Source organism: Lithobates pipiens, unplaced genomic scaffold (genome assembly GCF_037356315.1).
Source record: "Lithobates pipiens isolate NorthernLeopardFrog02 unplaced genomic scaffold, aLitPip1_a1.2 Scaffold_23, whole genome shotgun sequence".
Lineage (NCBI taxonomy): Eukaryota > Metazoa > Chordata > Amphibia > Anura > Ranidae > Lithobates > Lithobates pipiens.
Window position 1 is genome coordinate 266813034 of NW_027507785.1, and position 15749 is coordinate 266828782.

At 42.0% G+C, this 15749-nt stretch overlaps 1 protein-coding gene across 14 annotated transcripts in view; it reads right to left on the minus strand.

Annotated features, from left to right (window-relative positions):
* Positions 1-15749, minus strand: part of RASAL2 (RAS protein activator like 2) — a 468530-nt gene that overhangs the window by 89963 nt on the left and 362818 nt on the right. For all 14 annotated transcript variants that reach the window (XM_077453167.1, XM_077453166.1, XM_077453165.1 and 11 more), the window contains one exon: positions 6332-6444. In XM_077453167.1, the coding sequence (XP_077309293.1) occupies positions 6332-6444 (113 nt within the window). The remainder of the gene's footprint in view (positions 1-6331; positions 6445-15749) is intronic.

Here is a 15749-nt window from a genome sequence, read left to right on the forward strand (position 1 = left end):
CAATTATTAGGGTGCGTTCTGTACACCATCTGCGCACAGAACACCTCCAGGTAGCCATATGGCATTTCACAGAAAATGACAGCACTGCAGATTGAAAACGAAAAGTAATTTTTAATATAACATTCAATCACAATATGATTTGAGTCGCAAATGTATACGCTATATTATTGTTATTTTTTTTTAGGAAAGTGGAGTTACCCTTTAAGCCAGGGCCCAACTGCAGGAAAGAGTGATAACTTTGCTGCATAATATACATTTAAAAAAATATACTTTTAAAACAGGGAAACAATGCTGTATAGGAGATATACTTCTTGTCTATAGGCATGCATATCGAGGGGGAAATGACTGTATGACTTTTCTGCTGAGCCATGTGCCCATATGCTGGAGTGACAGCTGGTGGTATTTAGGGTCAGGCAAACCAGATACACAGGGAGGTTAACAAATGATTTTTTTACAATCTGTTCCTGCAATAACCTTGAGCATTTCATGAAACCATTTACTATTGCTAGTAGATTTTACATACACAGTTCTAGTCCTATTTCTACTATAAACATTTTTGAGCTCAATCATCAGAATTGGACCATATTAAACAATCAGTTCTGTCTCGATTTGGTTGGCTTTGGTGACGTGCAGACAAAACATGTCAAATACAAAACCAATGTATTACATCTTTCAACATCTGAGGTCACAAAGGCTTTAAGCATACTACTAATAAGCTAGTTTATATATGAACATTTGCATAGTAGATCTAATCATCTGTATATTATGGAAGCAGACATTCAGCAGAACCTACCTAGTATGGAAAGAACTAACAGAGCGGGTCCCGCGGCATCGTCTGATGGTGAAAGCCATGACAGCTCTCCGTCATGTCACACTGAAGAGTGTAAAACTAGTATACTGATCTGCATGCACACACGATAATACCAGAAAATGACTTTCGCTTAATCTGCAGGAATCCAGCCCACGTGTTTAACAGTCCAGAGAGGAGCACAATCCAGCCCAGCTGTCAGAAAAGATCTTCAGTTCTCCCATATTCCACGTGCTTACTATACTGTAACCTAAATGGTCAGTCCACAAAAACCAACACTGTCGGTGGATAATGATTGGCTGAAACAACCACAGTCTTTTTATAGCTTCTGGCGATTCCAGTGATAAGACCGCCTGGATGGTGATCTATTCTCTGTTTATTAACCGCTTGCCAACCCTATAAATTACATGTACAGCGGCAGGGAGGCTCTGCTGCGATAGATCATGTACTAGGTACTACTGGGGGTGCACATCTTCACTAATCTCATGATTCGATTCCGATTATCTGGTCAACGATTCGATTCCACGATGCATCACGATTACCGGCGCGCTCCCACTTCCGTTCGGGCCGCCTATGCAGCCCTTCCTCCCTGCAATCTTCTGGGACACATCACAGGTCAAAGAAGATTGCTCGGCTGTGCAGGACAGCGCAGTGAGACATGCGCACCTGGCTGTGACGCTTCAAGCTGTCACGGCCGGATGCCCACAGTAGTATTATAAGCGCCGTGGCCAGGCAGGGGAGAGAATGGAGGGTTTGGGTGGCCACGTCACTGGATTGTGGGACAGGTGTGTCTTTTTATTAAAGGTCAGAGAACAAAAAAATGTACTGGAACGCTTTCTTTGAATTAAAAATAACCTCACTCCTTTAAAGCAGAGTTCCACCCAAAAGTGACGTCTCACCCCCTGACATGCCACATTTGGCATGTAATTTTTTTTGGGGGGGTGTCCTCTTTTTAAAGGGAACCTCCTGTCCCAGCCACCTAGGCGATGCCTCCTCTCCCCTAGGCGGCCCCTCCCTGCTACCTGCCTGGAATTTGTTCTCCCTGTTCCTGAGTGGATTTCCTCCCACACACCAAAGACATTCTGGTAGGTTAACTGGCCCTAGTATGTGTATGAATGTGAGTTAGGGACCTTAGATTGTAAGCTCCTTGAGGGCAGGGACTGATGTGAATGTTATTGACATAGACATACTATATATATTTATTATCTCTATAACATTCACATCAGTCCCTACCCTCAAGGAGCTTACAATCTAAGGTTCCTAACTCACATTCATACACATACTAGGGCCTGTTAAAATACCAGAATGTCATTGGAGTGTGGGAGGAAACCCACTCAGACACAGGGAAAACATGCAAAGTTCAGGCAGGTAGTGTTGTGGTTGGGATTCAAACCAGCAAGTCTAGTGCTGCTAGGCATTAGGCCGAAAACATTGATATTGCGGCTGACACTGACACTTTCTGGGAACCAGTCACACTAATACAGTGATCGGTGCTAAAAATATGCACTGTCACTGTATTAATGCCACTGGCTGGGAAGGGCTTAAACATCTATGGCGATCAAGAGGTCACGCCCCCTACCAGGAAGTGCCAGATCACCTACCAAATACGTGACCTATCGCAGCAGACCTGTCTTGCAGCCGTACATGTAATTGATACGGTCATCAGGGACTGATGTGAATGTATAATAAATGTGTGTAAAGCGCTGCGTAAAATGGCGGCACCATATAATTACCTGTAGCAATAATAATAAAGTGAAAACAGCCATTGCTAAGCTCTCTAATTGAGAACACTACCTATTGGCTCTCATGAAAATGTTTTTTTGCTTTTAGACCTCGAGTCACTGATAGAGCACCATCATATAGGGGTGTTATGTCAGTAACCCCAACAACTTTCACGTCAGTAACCTGGGTTTTCTTTCACCTATAGCTTCCATTCCAATGTACAGTATGTATGGTATGTAAAGTATTGCAAGCCCTCATCACAGCTTATGACAATAACATAATAAAAGCTATCAATAAAATGGAATGCTTCACCTTTGTTTTTACATAAGAGATCTGCTCTAAGCAGACAACAGGGAACCCGGGTCAGAATTCAGCAACATGAAAGTAAACTAATACAGCCATGCCAAATACTTCTTGCCAAACAAGCAAAGCTGGAAGAGGAACATTAACTTTAGAGAATAGTCATCAAGATACAATAGAGACTAAGCATGAATACACAGAGAACAATAAAACAGAGATTATGAATACATTGCTTTTGAAAAGCTGAGCACTGTTGAAAATAAAAAGAAAGCATTTGCTAAATTCACCCTACAAATAGGCCAGGGAAACCTGCCCAGAACGTGTGTTTTAATATGTAATAGCTTGGCAAGATGAGAGAGAGTATGTTTTGGGGGAACGACGACAATAAATAGCTAGCAGGTGGGGATACACAAAGATGGCTGCCCAAGTAGGGCACTTTTGAGGCAATCCTCACAACCTGTAGACTCACACAGTCGCTAGATGTGGTTGGACACCATTTACAATGCTTTTGCTAAAAAAAATAAAAAAATAAAAAGTATTTATTCTTGACCAGATCAGAGCAAGTTGTACCAATATTCACAATTATTATACAAAGCACTTGCACCACCATCATTCTTGGGGGGAGGGGGTGTCCAAATCTACTGGCCAGGAGAATACACTCAGTCATAAGACTTTTTACTAAAGAAAGAGAACACATGTAGCAGACCTAATAATCATAGCTTAATCACAGCCCAATTCAGTTGAATTCTGAAAAGAATATTACCTAAATATTTCTTAAAGAAAATACATCACAAAATTTATCTAAAAGGGAATTACTACAGTATACACCGATCAGCCATGACTTTTTGACCACCCACCTAAATCTGAGAAGATCTCCCTTTTTTTCACCTAAAAACAGCCCAGACCCATCAAGGCATTGATGCCACTAGACCTCTAAAGGTACGCTGTGGTATCTGGCACAAAGCCTTCATTCAGTAGCAGATCCTTTAAGTCCTGTAAGATGTGAGGTGGTGCCTCCATGGATCAGACTTGTTTTTCCAGCACAGTCCACAGATGCTCCACTGGACTGAAATCTGGAGGCCAATTCAACAGCTCAAACTCATTCTTGTGTTCCTCAAACTCATTCTTGTGTTCCTCAAACCATTCTTGAACCATTTTTTGCAGGGTGCATTTTTTTGATGAAACAAGCCACTGCCATCAGGGTATAGCATTTCCATGAAGGGGTGTACTTCATCAGCGACAATGTTTGGGTAGGTGGTACATGTCAAGTAACATCCATATGAATGACAAGAACCAAAATTTCCTGGTAGAACACTGCCAAAAGCATCACGCTGCCTCCGCCGGCTTGCCTTCTTCCCATACTGCATCCTGGTGCCATCTCTTCCCCAGGTAAGCGACACACACTGGGCCATCCCCATGATTTAAAAGAAAATGTGACTCTTCAGAAAAGACCATCTTCTTCTATTGCTGTGTGGCCCAGTTCTGATGCTTACATGCATTGTTGGCACATTTGGCTGTGGACACTGAGTCAGCATGGGCACCCATTAATATACATAAGGCTTGGCAGTGGATAGAGACAGAGTGACTAGGAAGGGTGGTGGAGGGCAGGCAACTAAGATGTACACTTGGAATGGTTTGGGATTTTGGGGGGGGGATTTGTGCTAGGGGGCACTAAAGGAGAGGAGGACTTGCGCTGGAGGGGGGGGGGGGGTGGTGGATATAAAATCTGTCCCTCACTCCCCCAGCGCATATCCTCTACCCCCCACCCTTTTCCTCAAATTAATAAGATGCTGGCAGAGGGAAAGATAGTGTCGCCTGGGACCCCAGGCACCCTGCAAGAGAGGCAACTGCCCCAGGTGCCCAAGCTAGTGCACTTCTGCCAAGCAAGTTAGTGGAGCCAATTGTAAGACTACTAAATAACCAAGACAATTCCCTTTACAGACCAACCCGTAGCCAAACACAAGCTACACTAATGTCTCGTTTCCACTGAGTGGATCTGTTCAGTACAGTACACTATTTTGAGTGTTTCCATTATGAAAGTGGCCCATACAACTGAACCATACCGCACCATTCAGGGTCCTGCTTCAGATGTGGGGCCATATAAAATGGTATGGTACGGTTAGGGCGGAGCTACGATACATTCCACTGACTGGCGGACAGAAAAACGTCTGCCAATCAGTGTGACGCCATGCTAGGCTCTTTTTTCGAAACTTCGTATGGCCCTGGTGGTCCGACTTGCAGTGGAAATGCTCATCTGAATAGGGCGGACCATTCTAACCCTTCCAAACTGTACCAACCCGAACCGATCCACTCAGTAGAAACGAGGCATAAGAGTTCCAGCCTCAGTGCTTTATCATAATATCCTATAACACATTTTGTTCTGCTTGACCACATACATATTAAAAATAAATTTGTACTATAAGAATGACAGCTAATTCTTTGAGATGAACACTCCTTGTTTGAAAATTAATTTAAAAAAATGTAACCATAAAATGGAAAAAATAAAAAGCAGCAAATAGTTAATGAACTAGCTAGATTTCAGCTGGTAAAGAATGCAATGTACAAAAGGTGACCGGAAACCTACTAACACTTCCCATAGTTAAATGAAAACAATCTTTTTTTTTATAAGAGAACGTCAGACCACCTTCATAACATTTGGAACACCGTTTTCTTCAGAAACCCTTGTTTGCTCAACAAGAGAGAACAATGACCAATGGAAATATTTCTTTTGAAAGCATAAAATCATACTAGAGGTCTTCAGTAGAGTCATTACATTTGATATTTGCCAGCAAACTAAACAAACCTCTGGCAGAGCCTGTAGCCACAACATGTAGGTCTCATTAGTCCTTCAACTTAGTAGAAGTTAGTGATCCGACCTCCAGACAACTAACCCAGATGTTTTGAATGGGCAGTGCCCTTAAGAAACCTATCATGAAAAGATGCTCCACGCTAAAGTGAACACTACACTTGTTAGATGCTGAATAAAATATCTAAATGAAAATGTTCAGTATATGGGGTGTTTTTAGTCTATTTATGAACATTTTAAGAATAAGGCATACTGTAGTGTTAAACTTGCTGTTATTATTGCACATCTAGGTCTAATATACTGCTGCCCTATGTCTAATATAGCTAATAAAACACAGAGACGTGTTATGAATAGGGGCAAGAGACAATTATCCTCTCTTCTTACACTGACTGGGATCCCTGTGTGTCATATTCAGCCCAATTAGACAGCTAATTATTGCCATAAAGCCATCTTCATCCTGTTAAGATGGTATAAATCTTCCTGCTACAATATACTAGCAGACAGGATCCCCGGGGATGCTCGTCACAAGTATTTTTATATCCTGGCTTTAACAGCAAATTCAAACGGCTCTAGTCAGTTGTCGCCAACAGATTTATGGGACTATTTATCACTGTGGAATGGGAGATGGGTGGACTGGATTGCACACAACCTGATAGCAGCCAGGGCAACACTAAATAATCGCAGACCGGGCTTACCTGTCACTCTCTGCAGGACGCAACGATGGGAGGCGAAAGCTTGTGTTTCTGTCCAGCTTTGACTGACTCTTTGTCCTCTTGATTGAGCCTTTTAGACGTTTGCTGAAGAAACCCTTTGAGAAAAATCAGAAACAGTGAGGTACTTCAAACGAATTATATAGAAATAGGTTTTCAAAGTGTCTGGAAAATAAAGAACTGTCTTTAAAGCCCCACAGAGACTTATCAAATTCAAAATGAATTCTCCACCTGTCATTCTCCAGCTACAGGATTAAAGGACCATTTTAAAGAAAATGGTTGTATTCTGGTAACTGCACGTGGTTAATACCCAAAAGAGTTTTCAATATAAAATAATTTTTCATACTCAACATTAGTGATGGGCGTGTTTGGATCGAACCCACCAGGAAGCCGGCACTGTACACCACCAATCATAGGCAGCATGTGTATGTGCAGCTGCGGGCGGGGAAATGCTTCACTACCTCTGATTGGCAGTGTGCAGCGACGGCTTCCTGGTGAGTTTGATCCGGAAGCGCCCAAGCCCATCATTGCTCAACATTCCTTTATCAATATTTTAGGGCTTGTTCACACCAACTGCTACACTGCAATGCAGAGGCTGATGTGTGGTGGGGCTGAGATCAGCGATGGAGTGCCTTGCACTGTGCTGAAAAAAGTACTGCATGCAGGCATGTACTGGCCATAGGGACTATAGGGAGTTTCCCGGTGGGCCGATGGCTCAGTGGGCCGGTTTCAGTGACAGCCAGTGGCATCGCTGGGGGGGGACTTTTGGGGCTATAGCCCTGAATCTGGGGCTCATAGCCCCGAGTCAGTCCAGGAGTCCCCAACCACAGGGTCCCGGCCTACTACCTGCCCTCTTTCTGGTGACCCTGATGTAAAGAGGGGCTCTCTGTGGACTCGGATGTAAGGGGGGGGGGCTCTGTGGGGACCCGGATGTAAGGGGTTGGCTCTCTAGGGACCCTGATGTAAGGCGGATGATCCCTGGGGACTCTGATGTAAGAGGGGCTCTCTGGGGACCCTGATGTATACTGTTTTTTGCGTGTTTGCAAAATTAAAGTGGACCAGTCTAATTGAAGTCCAGGGCCAAATTTTTGTCCCAGTCCAGCCCTGACTGCATGCAGTACTTTTTTTTAGCCCATCATGCCCACACAGCAATGCAACACAGTGGTGTGAACCGGGCACATAAGAGATTAGGCATTTTGCATTGTCCATTTGGTGGGACTGTGCTGGAATAGCTGCCAAATTAAGTCCCACCGCATGTGGTGTGAAACTAGCCATACACGCAGGCGTAGTAGCAGTTACTAATACTAATACAAACTTAACAATATTCCTGAAAGTGCTTACAATGGTCAGCTTTTATTCACAAAAAAAAATTGTTTCTGTAACTTCTTCAAAAGCTTTAGCTGGATGTAGGCTTTAATTTGTTACTTATTTAAAGCCCATTTAAAACTGTTCATCAAAGACTGCATCATTTACGTCATTTTTGATTATGACTATGCTAGCAATTAAATAGGGATCTAGTGGGAAACATTTTGAGCATCACAAATCAGAGGCCAACTGACACACGAGGGGTCCTGGAAAACAAGGTAACGGTTGGGCCACTCAGTTCCTAACAGCTAATTTAAGACCAAAAAACAGTGCTTGGTTGTTTAGCAGGTCAATAACTAGACAAATCAACATGATTGCCTAAAATCTGTTGTGTTCATAATACAATAAAATATAAAAATCAGTCTGGGTGCAACCAATATTTAATGCTCTACATCAGTGTTAATAGTCTGCCATCTAGTGTATACTCCATAGGAAAATAGAGAGCATGTAATCCAACAACGTTCTTTTCAGTTGGGTTTACTACACTGAGAGATCATTCCTGGTCAGCAGGGAAGGCAGGTGATGCAGCCCTGCCCAACTCCAATCAAAATGGGCAAATCAATGGCACAATTACAACTCATCAATGTCAGCACAGATAAAATAAAAAAAATATTTTTCTTGCTCTACATGACTGAACTTATTGTGCCAAATGTGACCCATTTGCTATAAAGAAGCAAACTAAGTAATTATTGGTTGTTTGACAACAGTCTACTCAGGATAGCCCAGTATCAGGTTGTTGCTGGTCTAATGAATCGTTTGTTTCTTATACATGAAAACTTTCATGAATAATAGGATTTTTGTACTCAATGCAAAAGTCCTTTTCTTGGTGTTTTTTTAACCTTCAGGTTATACTGTTGCCTACAGGAAGATTGGACATTGGGGGAAAAAAAAATTGTAGGTCAGCTAGGATAACCCTTCCTACAACTAAACTAGCATGCCTCAGTTATTTTATTTTTATTTTTTTTAAGCAAAACAGTAGAGTACGATCATTAACATCAACATCCTTGAAGCACTGAAAGAACCATGAAAGAGAAAGCGGGGTACACACTGCTCCTAAGCAGCCTGCGGGATCTCATATGCTGCAGTTTAAATCTGGGTGCCTGCCTGGCCCACAGCCAGAAGAATCCATAGAAAACGAAGAGAAGCAGTGGCACATCCAGGGATTAAAAACAATGACTTTATTGAAGATCCATAAAAAAAAAGAAACATGATATACAAACAATCCAAAGGTGCTCAGTAGACGTGTTTCACACAAACGTGCTTACTCATGAGTTTATCTTCAATAAAGTCATTGTTTTTAAATCTTGGAAGTGCCGCCGCTTCTCTTCATTTTCTATAGAAATAACCATATTTAAATCCCAGGAAGTTACAGGGAAAGGGACCAGAGGGGGTACATGGGAGAACCCCAAAGGCCTCAAACAGAACAGAGAAGCCAAAAGCCTCAAACAGAATAGAAAGGGCAAAAACCTGACCTTTGATAGTGCCGAGACCAAACACTGGTCAAGACCCAGAAAGGGGAAGGAATGGATTCATCCCACAGAGGAACTCCTGAAATTAATGCCCTGATATTCACACCAAGTGAAGTATGCCTTCCAAGTCAAATACACTTTTTGAGAAGGAAACTTCCTAGTTTTTAGTATCATAGGAATCTCAAATTCAAAGGTTCTCCTGTCTTTCAGAACCTGGGATTCAACGGTCATCTCATTAAAGCATGGCTATTTGTGTAACACAGCTGCATTGCAAGAATCGATATGTCCAGTAACCAGAATGACTTGCCCTAGGATGACAAAATGTGTTGTAGAGGTCTGGAGTGAAACAAAGCAAAAGGAACTGCCTCAATAGAGGCTAACATCAGACCTAGGACTCCCTTGCAAAAGCAGACAGACAATCAAACAACTGCTGAACTGGAGGGTTTGAATCTGAGAACAGAGTCTGAAAGTTTCTTATGCGGAAGGAACACTCTGGTCTGAACTGTGTCCAGCCCCAGATACTCCCAAAGGATGAGCTTGTTCTAGCAACAATTTCATTTCAATATCAAAACTGCTGTAACGTCTAAAAAGTTAAAAATATGTTATCCAGCAGAGCCTATTAAGGCTGTTCCATTAGTCAGAGTTCATTTAAGTATTCCACAATGGTTAAGCCACAAGAGCGCAGCAGGGATAATTCTGGGGCAAGCACCTTGGTGAATAGTCAAGGTGCAGATGACAGCCACAAATTGGTAATGTAGAGGCCCGACAGCAATGTGCCAGAAAGATAGGGACATGAACGTAAGCGTTCTTAACGTCAGCAGGAGCATGAAAATCTACCTGATGGAGAGGAGAGGATAGATTTGGTGACTCTAATCGGAATTTCAGGACCTAAATGGAAGACATTCAGAGCTTGTTCATCTAAAATGGGCTCAGATGCCCCTTTGGGTATGGGAATGGTGAACAGGTTGGTGTTGATTCTGTTAATCCAGAACACCAGAGAGGGCTTGATTGAGACCTGCTAATCTGTGCGTTGACATGGAGGATGAAGGTGAGAAAATAAGGGGGTGGAGGGCAGGGAGTGAAAGTCCAGTCTGTAGTCCTGGCATTTCACCTCCTGAACCCAAGTGTCTGGGGTGCAAGCTGTACAAACATATGCAAATGTCCTTTACTCTGGAAATCCCGCTGAATGAGAGAAATCACTAAATCCCTCCGTTCACGCTAAACAGCGCAATGAAACAATCTCCTGTGGCAGCTATTGTGTTCTGACAGCCCGCTGACCCCCATACCAAAACAGTGCCTGCATCTAATTGGATACATGCATGGTTTGGCTAAAAACTTTTCACCCAGTTCTTTCAGCAAAAGTTGATTAAAAAAAAAAAAATTTGCCAACGGAACCCACCTACAGAACAAATGTCTGCCAATTCAGTGGGAGTCAGATGAAATTTGATTTGTCAATACCAAGCTTGAAAGTGCCAGAACTTTCATATGGACTAAGAACCATGCTTGGGAACAGAATAAAGGTGCCCGACACGCTATGTAAATGAGGTAGGTTCCTGGTGCCCAGACTGTCTATCCCATTCACTACTAAGTGGAATCTTCAGAGAAAGGGCAAGCATTGAGTCTATTGAGAATATTTGGTTGAAAAACCTTTATTGGCAATGACTGCATGAAGTCTGGAATCCATGGATATTACCAAAGACTGGGTTTCCTCCTTTCTGATGCTTTGCAAGATTCTAGCTGCAGCCGTCTTCAGTTGTTCTTGGTCTGTGGGTCTTTCTGCCTTTAGTATTGCCTTCAGCAAGTGAAATGCATGTTCAATTGGGTTGAGATCAGGTGATTGACTCAGCCATTGCAGAATATTCCACTTTTTCTTCAAAAACTCCTGGGTTGCTTTTGCAGTGCTTTTTGGATCATTCTCCATCTGTACTGTGAAGTATCGTCCAATCAACTTTGCTGCATTTGGCTGAATCAGGGTGGACAGTATATCTCTAAACACTGCAGAATTCATCCAGCTGATTCTGTCTTTTTTTTATTAATCTGTACCAGAATGATGGAAAGAAAAAAAGTGCAAAGAAGGCTTGGAACAGCTCATGATCCAAAGCACACAACATCATCTGTAAAATATGGTGGAGGCAGAGTGATAGCAAGGGCATGCATGGCTTCCAGTGGCACTGAGTCATTTGTGAATATTGATGATGTTACATAAGACAGAAGCAGCTGGATGAATTCTGCAGTGTGTAGTGATATACTGTCCGCCCTGATTCAGCCAAATGCAGCAATTTCCAGAACCGGTCTGGCTTTTTTGGATGTTTTTGACAAAGTCTAATCTAGCTTTTCTACTCTTCAGGCTTATGAATGGTTTGCACCTTGTGGTGAACCCTCTGTATTTGCTCTCGTAAAGTCTTCTCTTGATTGTAGACTGACAATGATACGCCCACCTCCTGGAGTGTGTCCTTCACTTGTCTGGGTGTTGTGAATGGGTTTTTCTTTACCATGGAGAAGATCCTGAGATCATCCACCACTGTTGTCTTCCGTGGATGTCCAGGCCTTTTTATGTTGCTGCACTCACCAGTGCATTCTTCTTTACTCAGAACGTACTAAACTGTTGATTTGGTCACTCCTAATGTTGCGTTTTTGAAGCGTTACAATGGCCTGTTTCACTTGCATGGACCCCTCCTTTGAACGCATGATTTAGGTTCACAGCAATAGATTCCAAATGCAAATACTGCACTTAGAATCAACTCCAGACTGCTTAATTGATGAAGAAATAATGAAAGGAGTAGCCCACACCTGGCCATGAAACAGCCTTTGATTCAATTGCCCAATTACTTTTGGTCCCTTGAAAAAGGGTGACTGGCTATTCATTAAAGCTGTAATTCCTAAACCCTTCCAAACCCAGATTTGGATGTACATACCCTCAAATTAAACCAGAGTGTGCACTTTTGGCCCATATCCATTATATAACGTATAGCTTGAATATGTTCTGGTAAATATCTGGAAAAAATAAATAAAATTGTGCCAGTCCAAGAGTGTGTGTGTGTGTGTGTGTGTGTGTGTGTGTGTGTGTGTCTCTATCATGTTTAGGCAATCAAATGTCAATTAGGTATGGACAATAGAATCTCTTTGGTGATCACAGACCACACACACTTTATATACAGAAAGCTTTCACAAATGACATCTATTTTATTTGGGTAGGTGACATTTATGTTTACAGTTTATGCCAGTCCTGTGCCCATCACTGTTCATAGATACCGAGTCAACCACACAAGCTGAAGACATTTTCAATTGACTTATTCTTTACTATGAAGCTGGTTATTGTCAGTTCACTTAAACCAGCCTGTCCCGTTTCCATAAATGAGAAATTGCTAGCATCCCACCAAAGGGTACTATAATTAGACAATCAATGTCAATAATCTAGATTTAAACCTCTAATGATGCTTCAGGCATTCTGCAACAGAACATTTAGTTGAGCTCCCATAAGCAATTTCATGCACAATGTGCCTTTGTGTTCAGCCAGCATAACATGGATATGCAGCAAATCTCAATTATAGTGCAAATATGGTGATTTTGCAAGTAGCATATGCTGAAGAATGTCTGAAGGTTATTTTATCATTTACAGTTGCTGTTCAAGATTACACAAATGACAACAAAGAACTGTCAAATTGAAAAGTGTTTTAGTTTTTCTTTTAATAGTATAGCTTAAGGCAGAAAAGTCTTAAACAAAATTCACGTTGGAATGTTCAGCTACAATGCGCTTGGGGAACAGCGGTTAGTTTGACTTAGCACTATCAGCTCAGACTTGTGGTTTCAAATAAAGCCCTGGAAGTCTATAATAATTTTGGGCCATAATGGGTATATACACACTCTGTTCTATGAACATACATTTAATAAATGATAAAGGATTTCCAGAGTACTGTGGATTTGCAAAAGACTAGCTCACAGTTTATTCATTTACTTTCAGGACTGGTTCATCACATTAAGGGTGTGTCCGAGAGAACACTTTTTTGCGTGTTTATGCATAACGTGTTTAGGGTAGCCCAATGATTTCAATAGACTGACCTATGCATCTATGCAGGAACGTTACAGTGTTTACAATTGCACTGAACTAAATTGCATAGTACTGCTGCAACACAAGTTTTGGCAGCCATGTGCTCACATGCCTTTGCCAGATGCATCGGGGGTGCCATTAAGAATGTTGTGTGCCTCCTAAAAAAGCAAAGTGTTTTCACACAGTGCCAGGAAACATGCAATTTCTTGCACCTTTCTGCAACTCACCTGGTGTGAGCAAGCTCTTAGGCACACCACCTCTCACTAAGGGAGGCATCTGGTAAAAGAGAATTAAGCTGGCCATACATGGTTAGTTTTTGTTCCTTCAGTCAGCAGGCTGAACGAAAGGAAAAAACAAAAACAGATTCCTTCATCCACACAAACATGTAGGGCAGGGATATGCAATTAGCGGACCTCCAGCTGTTGCAGAACTACAAGTCCCACGAGGCATAGCGAGACTCTGACAGCCACAAGCATGACACCCAGAGGCAGAGGCATGATGGGACTTGTAGTTTTGCAACAGCTGGAGGTCCGCTAATTGCATATCCCTGATCTAGGGGGTCGACCCATCTCGGTTTTTTAGGGCCGATAACGATTTTTCGGCTGCCTTTCAGGCCAATATCAGGTGCCAATATTCTGTAGATTTAAAGTTTATTTTTATACTGTCCTTTTAATTTTTAATCACTTTTATTGCGGTCACAAAAAAGTAAACATTCCTTGTGACAGTAATAAGCAGTGACAGGTACTCTTTACGGAGGGATCTGGGTTCTATAAGACCCCAAACTTCTCCTCTGCCCTTGAAAGTATTCAAAACGCCAAGATCTGCATTTTTTTTTAATACTTTCTATTTTTTTAAACTGGCGCCTTTAGGATGCCAGGAATCCGGAAGTGATGTCATGACATTGCTTCGGGGGTTACTAGATCTGAGACAGAGCAAAGCCTATTCCGGCTTTGTTCGGTTCTCCGGCCAGCCAGCTGGTCGCTCGGGCCTCTCAGTCCTCCCGCTGCCTGTAACAAGAGCAGCTCAAATCCCACCCATCTTGTAAAAACACCCAAGCGGCTCATTAGATACATCGGTTGTTATTACAAGAAAGCTGACCGCCCGCTCTAAAGAACGGTAACAGCAGCTGCAGGCATCACCCCGGTACAATCCCTCTAAGCAATATTGGTACGTTTATGACTGATTACAAGCCTAAAAACAGGAAAGTACTCTTTTGCAAGCGTGTCAAGAAAGTTAAGACATTAGAGGCAATCATGTCAAGCAAAATTTGAATTGAAGGTGGTCTAGAACCTATATAGTCGCCCTTTCATAATTTTTCGGCTGGATGCTTTCGTAAACGTCTCCTTGCAGTTTGATAAAGTTGTAAAAGTACGTGCAGTTGCTATTTTAATCAACAATTATTTTAGTATTTCTTGGGACAAAAGTGAAGACCCCCTGAAGCCGCTCGCAGAATTGCCCTACTTGACTCAGCACTTTGTTTCATTTGAGTTTCATATTCCTGCATTATGGGAAAGGCAAATTATTAGCAATAAGGATCATCCCAGAAAATGCAGTTATTCAGGAGTGTTTTCGGAAGGTTACTGCAAGATTTAACAGGAGGAATATGATGGTAAAGGCAATTTCTGACAGCATTAGCACAAAAATAGGTATATATACCAGCACTGAGGAAAAAAAAAAATCAAAGTAGTGGCTTATTATATTAAACACAAATTGATTCAAAATGGTGGGAAGAAGGCGGAGGGTGGAGAAATTGTAATGCATAAAAAGGTTGGTGCACCTAATTTCATCATATTAATGGGTAGCTGGGAAACACTCACTGTAATTTAGTAAGAGAAATGTGAAACTAGGTGAGGAGATGGAGAAACTGCAGCCAAGAGAAGAAATAATGTTAAAACAAAGGCTGAATTCCATCATCTGCAGTGCAACTAAAATAGGATATTAAGGTTTCAAATAAAATAACCCATATACTGTATATAAAGCCTTGCACCTGATTAACTCAAACCCAGCAACAAATTAAAAACCAACTCGCATTTCCAGAAGTCAGTAATGGCAGCCTCCATACTTCTATCATGAAAGGTTCCTTTCAAAGAATGATTATGCATATACCATGTAAAGATGTACGGTGAGCCTTATAACAAAAACTATCACCTACCATTAAAATGTAATTATAAGTGCATCTGCACTTACTGGTTTCCCTTTGCCCCTTGCAAGTGGGGGCAACAGCTACACTACTACTGGGGAAGGAAGAGAGGTAAAACAATATATACACTGATCAACCATAACATCATGAACACCTACATAATATTGAGTAGGTCCCCCTGTTACTGTCAAAACAGTCCTGACCCGTCGAGGCATCAACTCCACTAGACTTCTAAAGGTATGCTGTGGTATCTGGCACCAAGCTGTCATTAGCAGATCCTTTAAACCTCTACACTTTGCAAGCTTGCCTTCTTCCCACATGATGTTAAAGAACGTGATTCACCAGACCAGGTCATCCTTTTTTATGGCTTTGTGTTCCAGT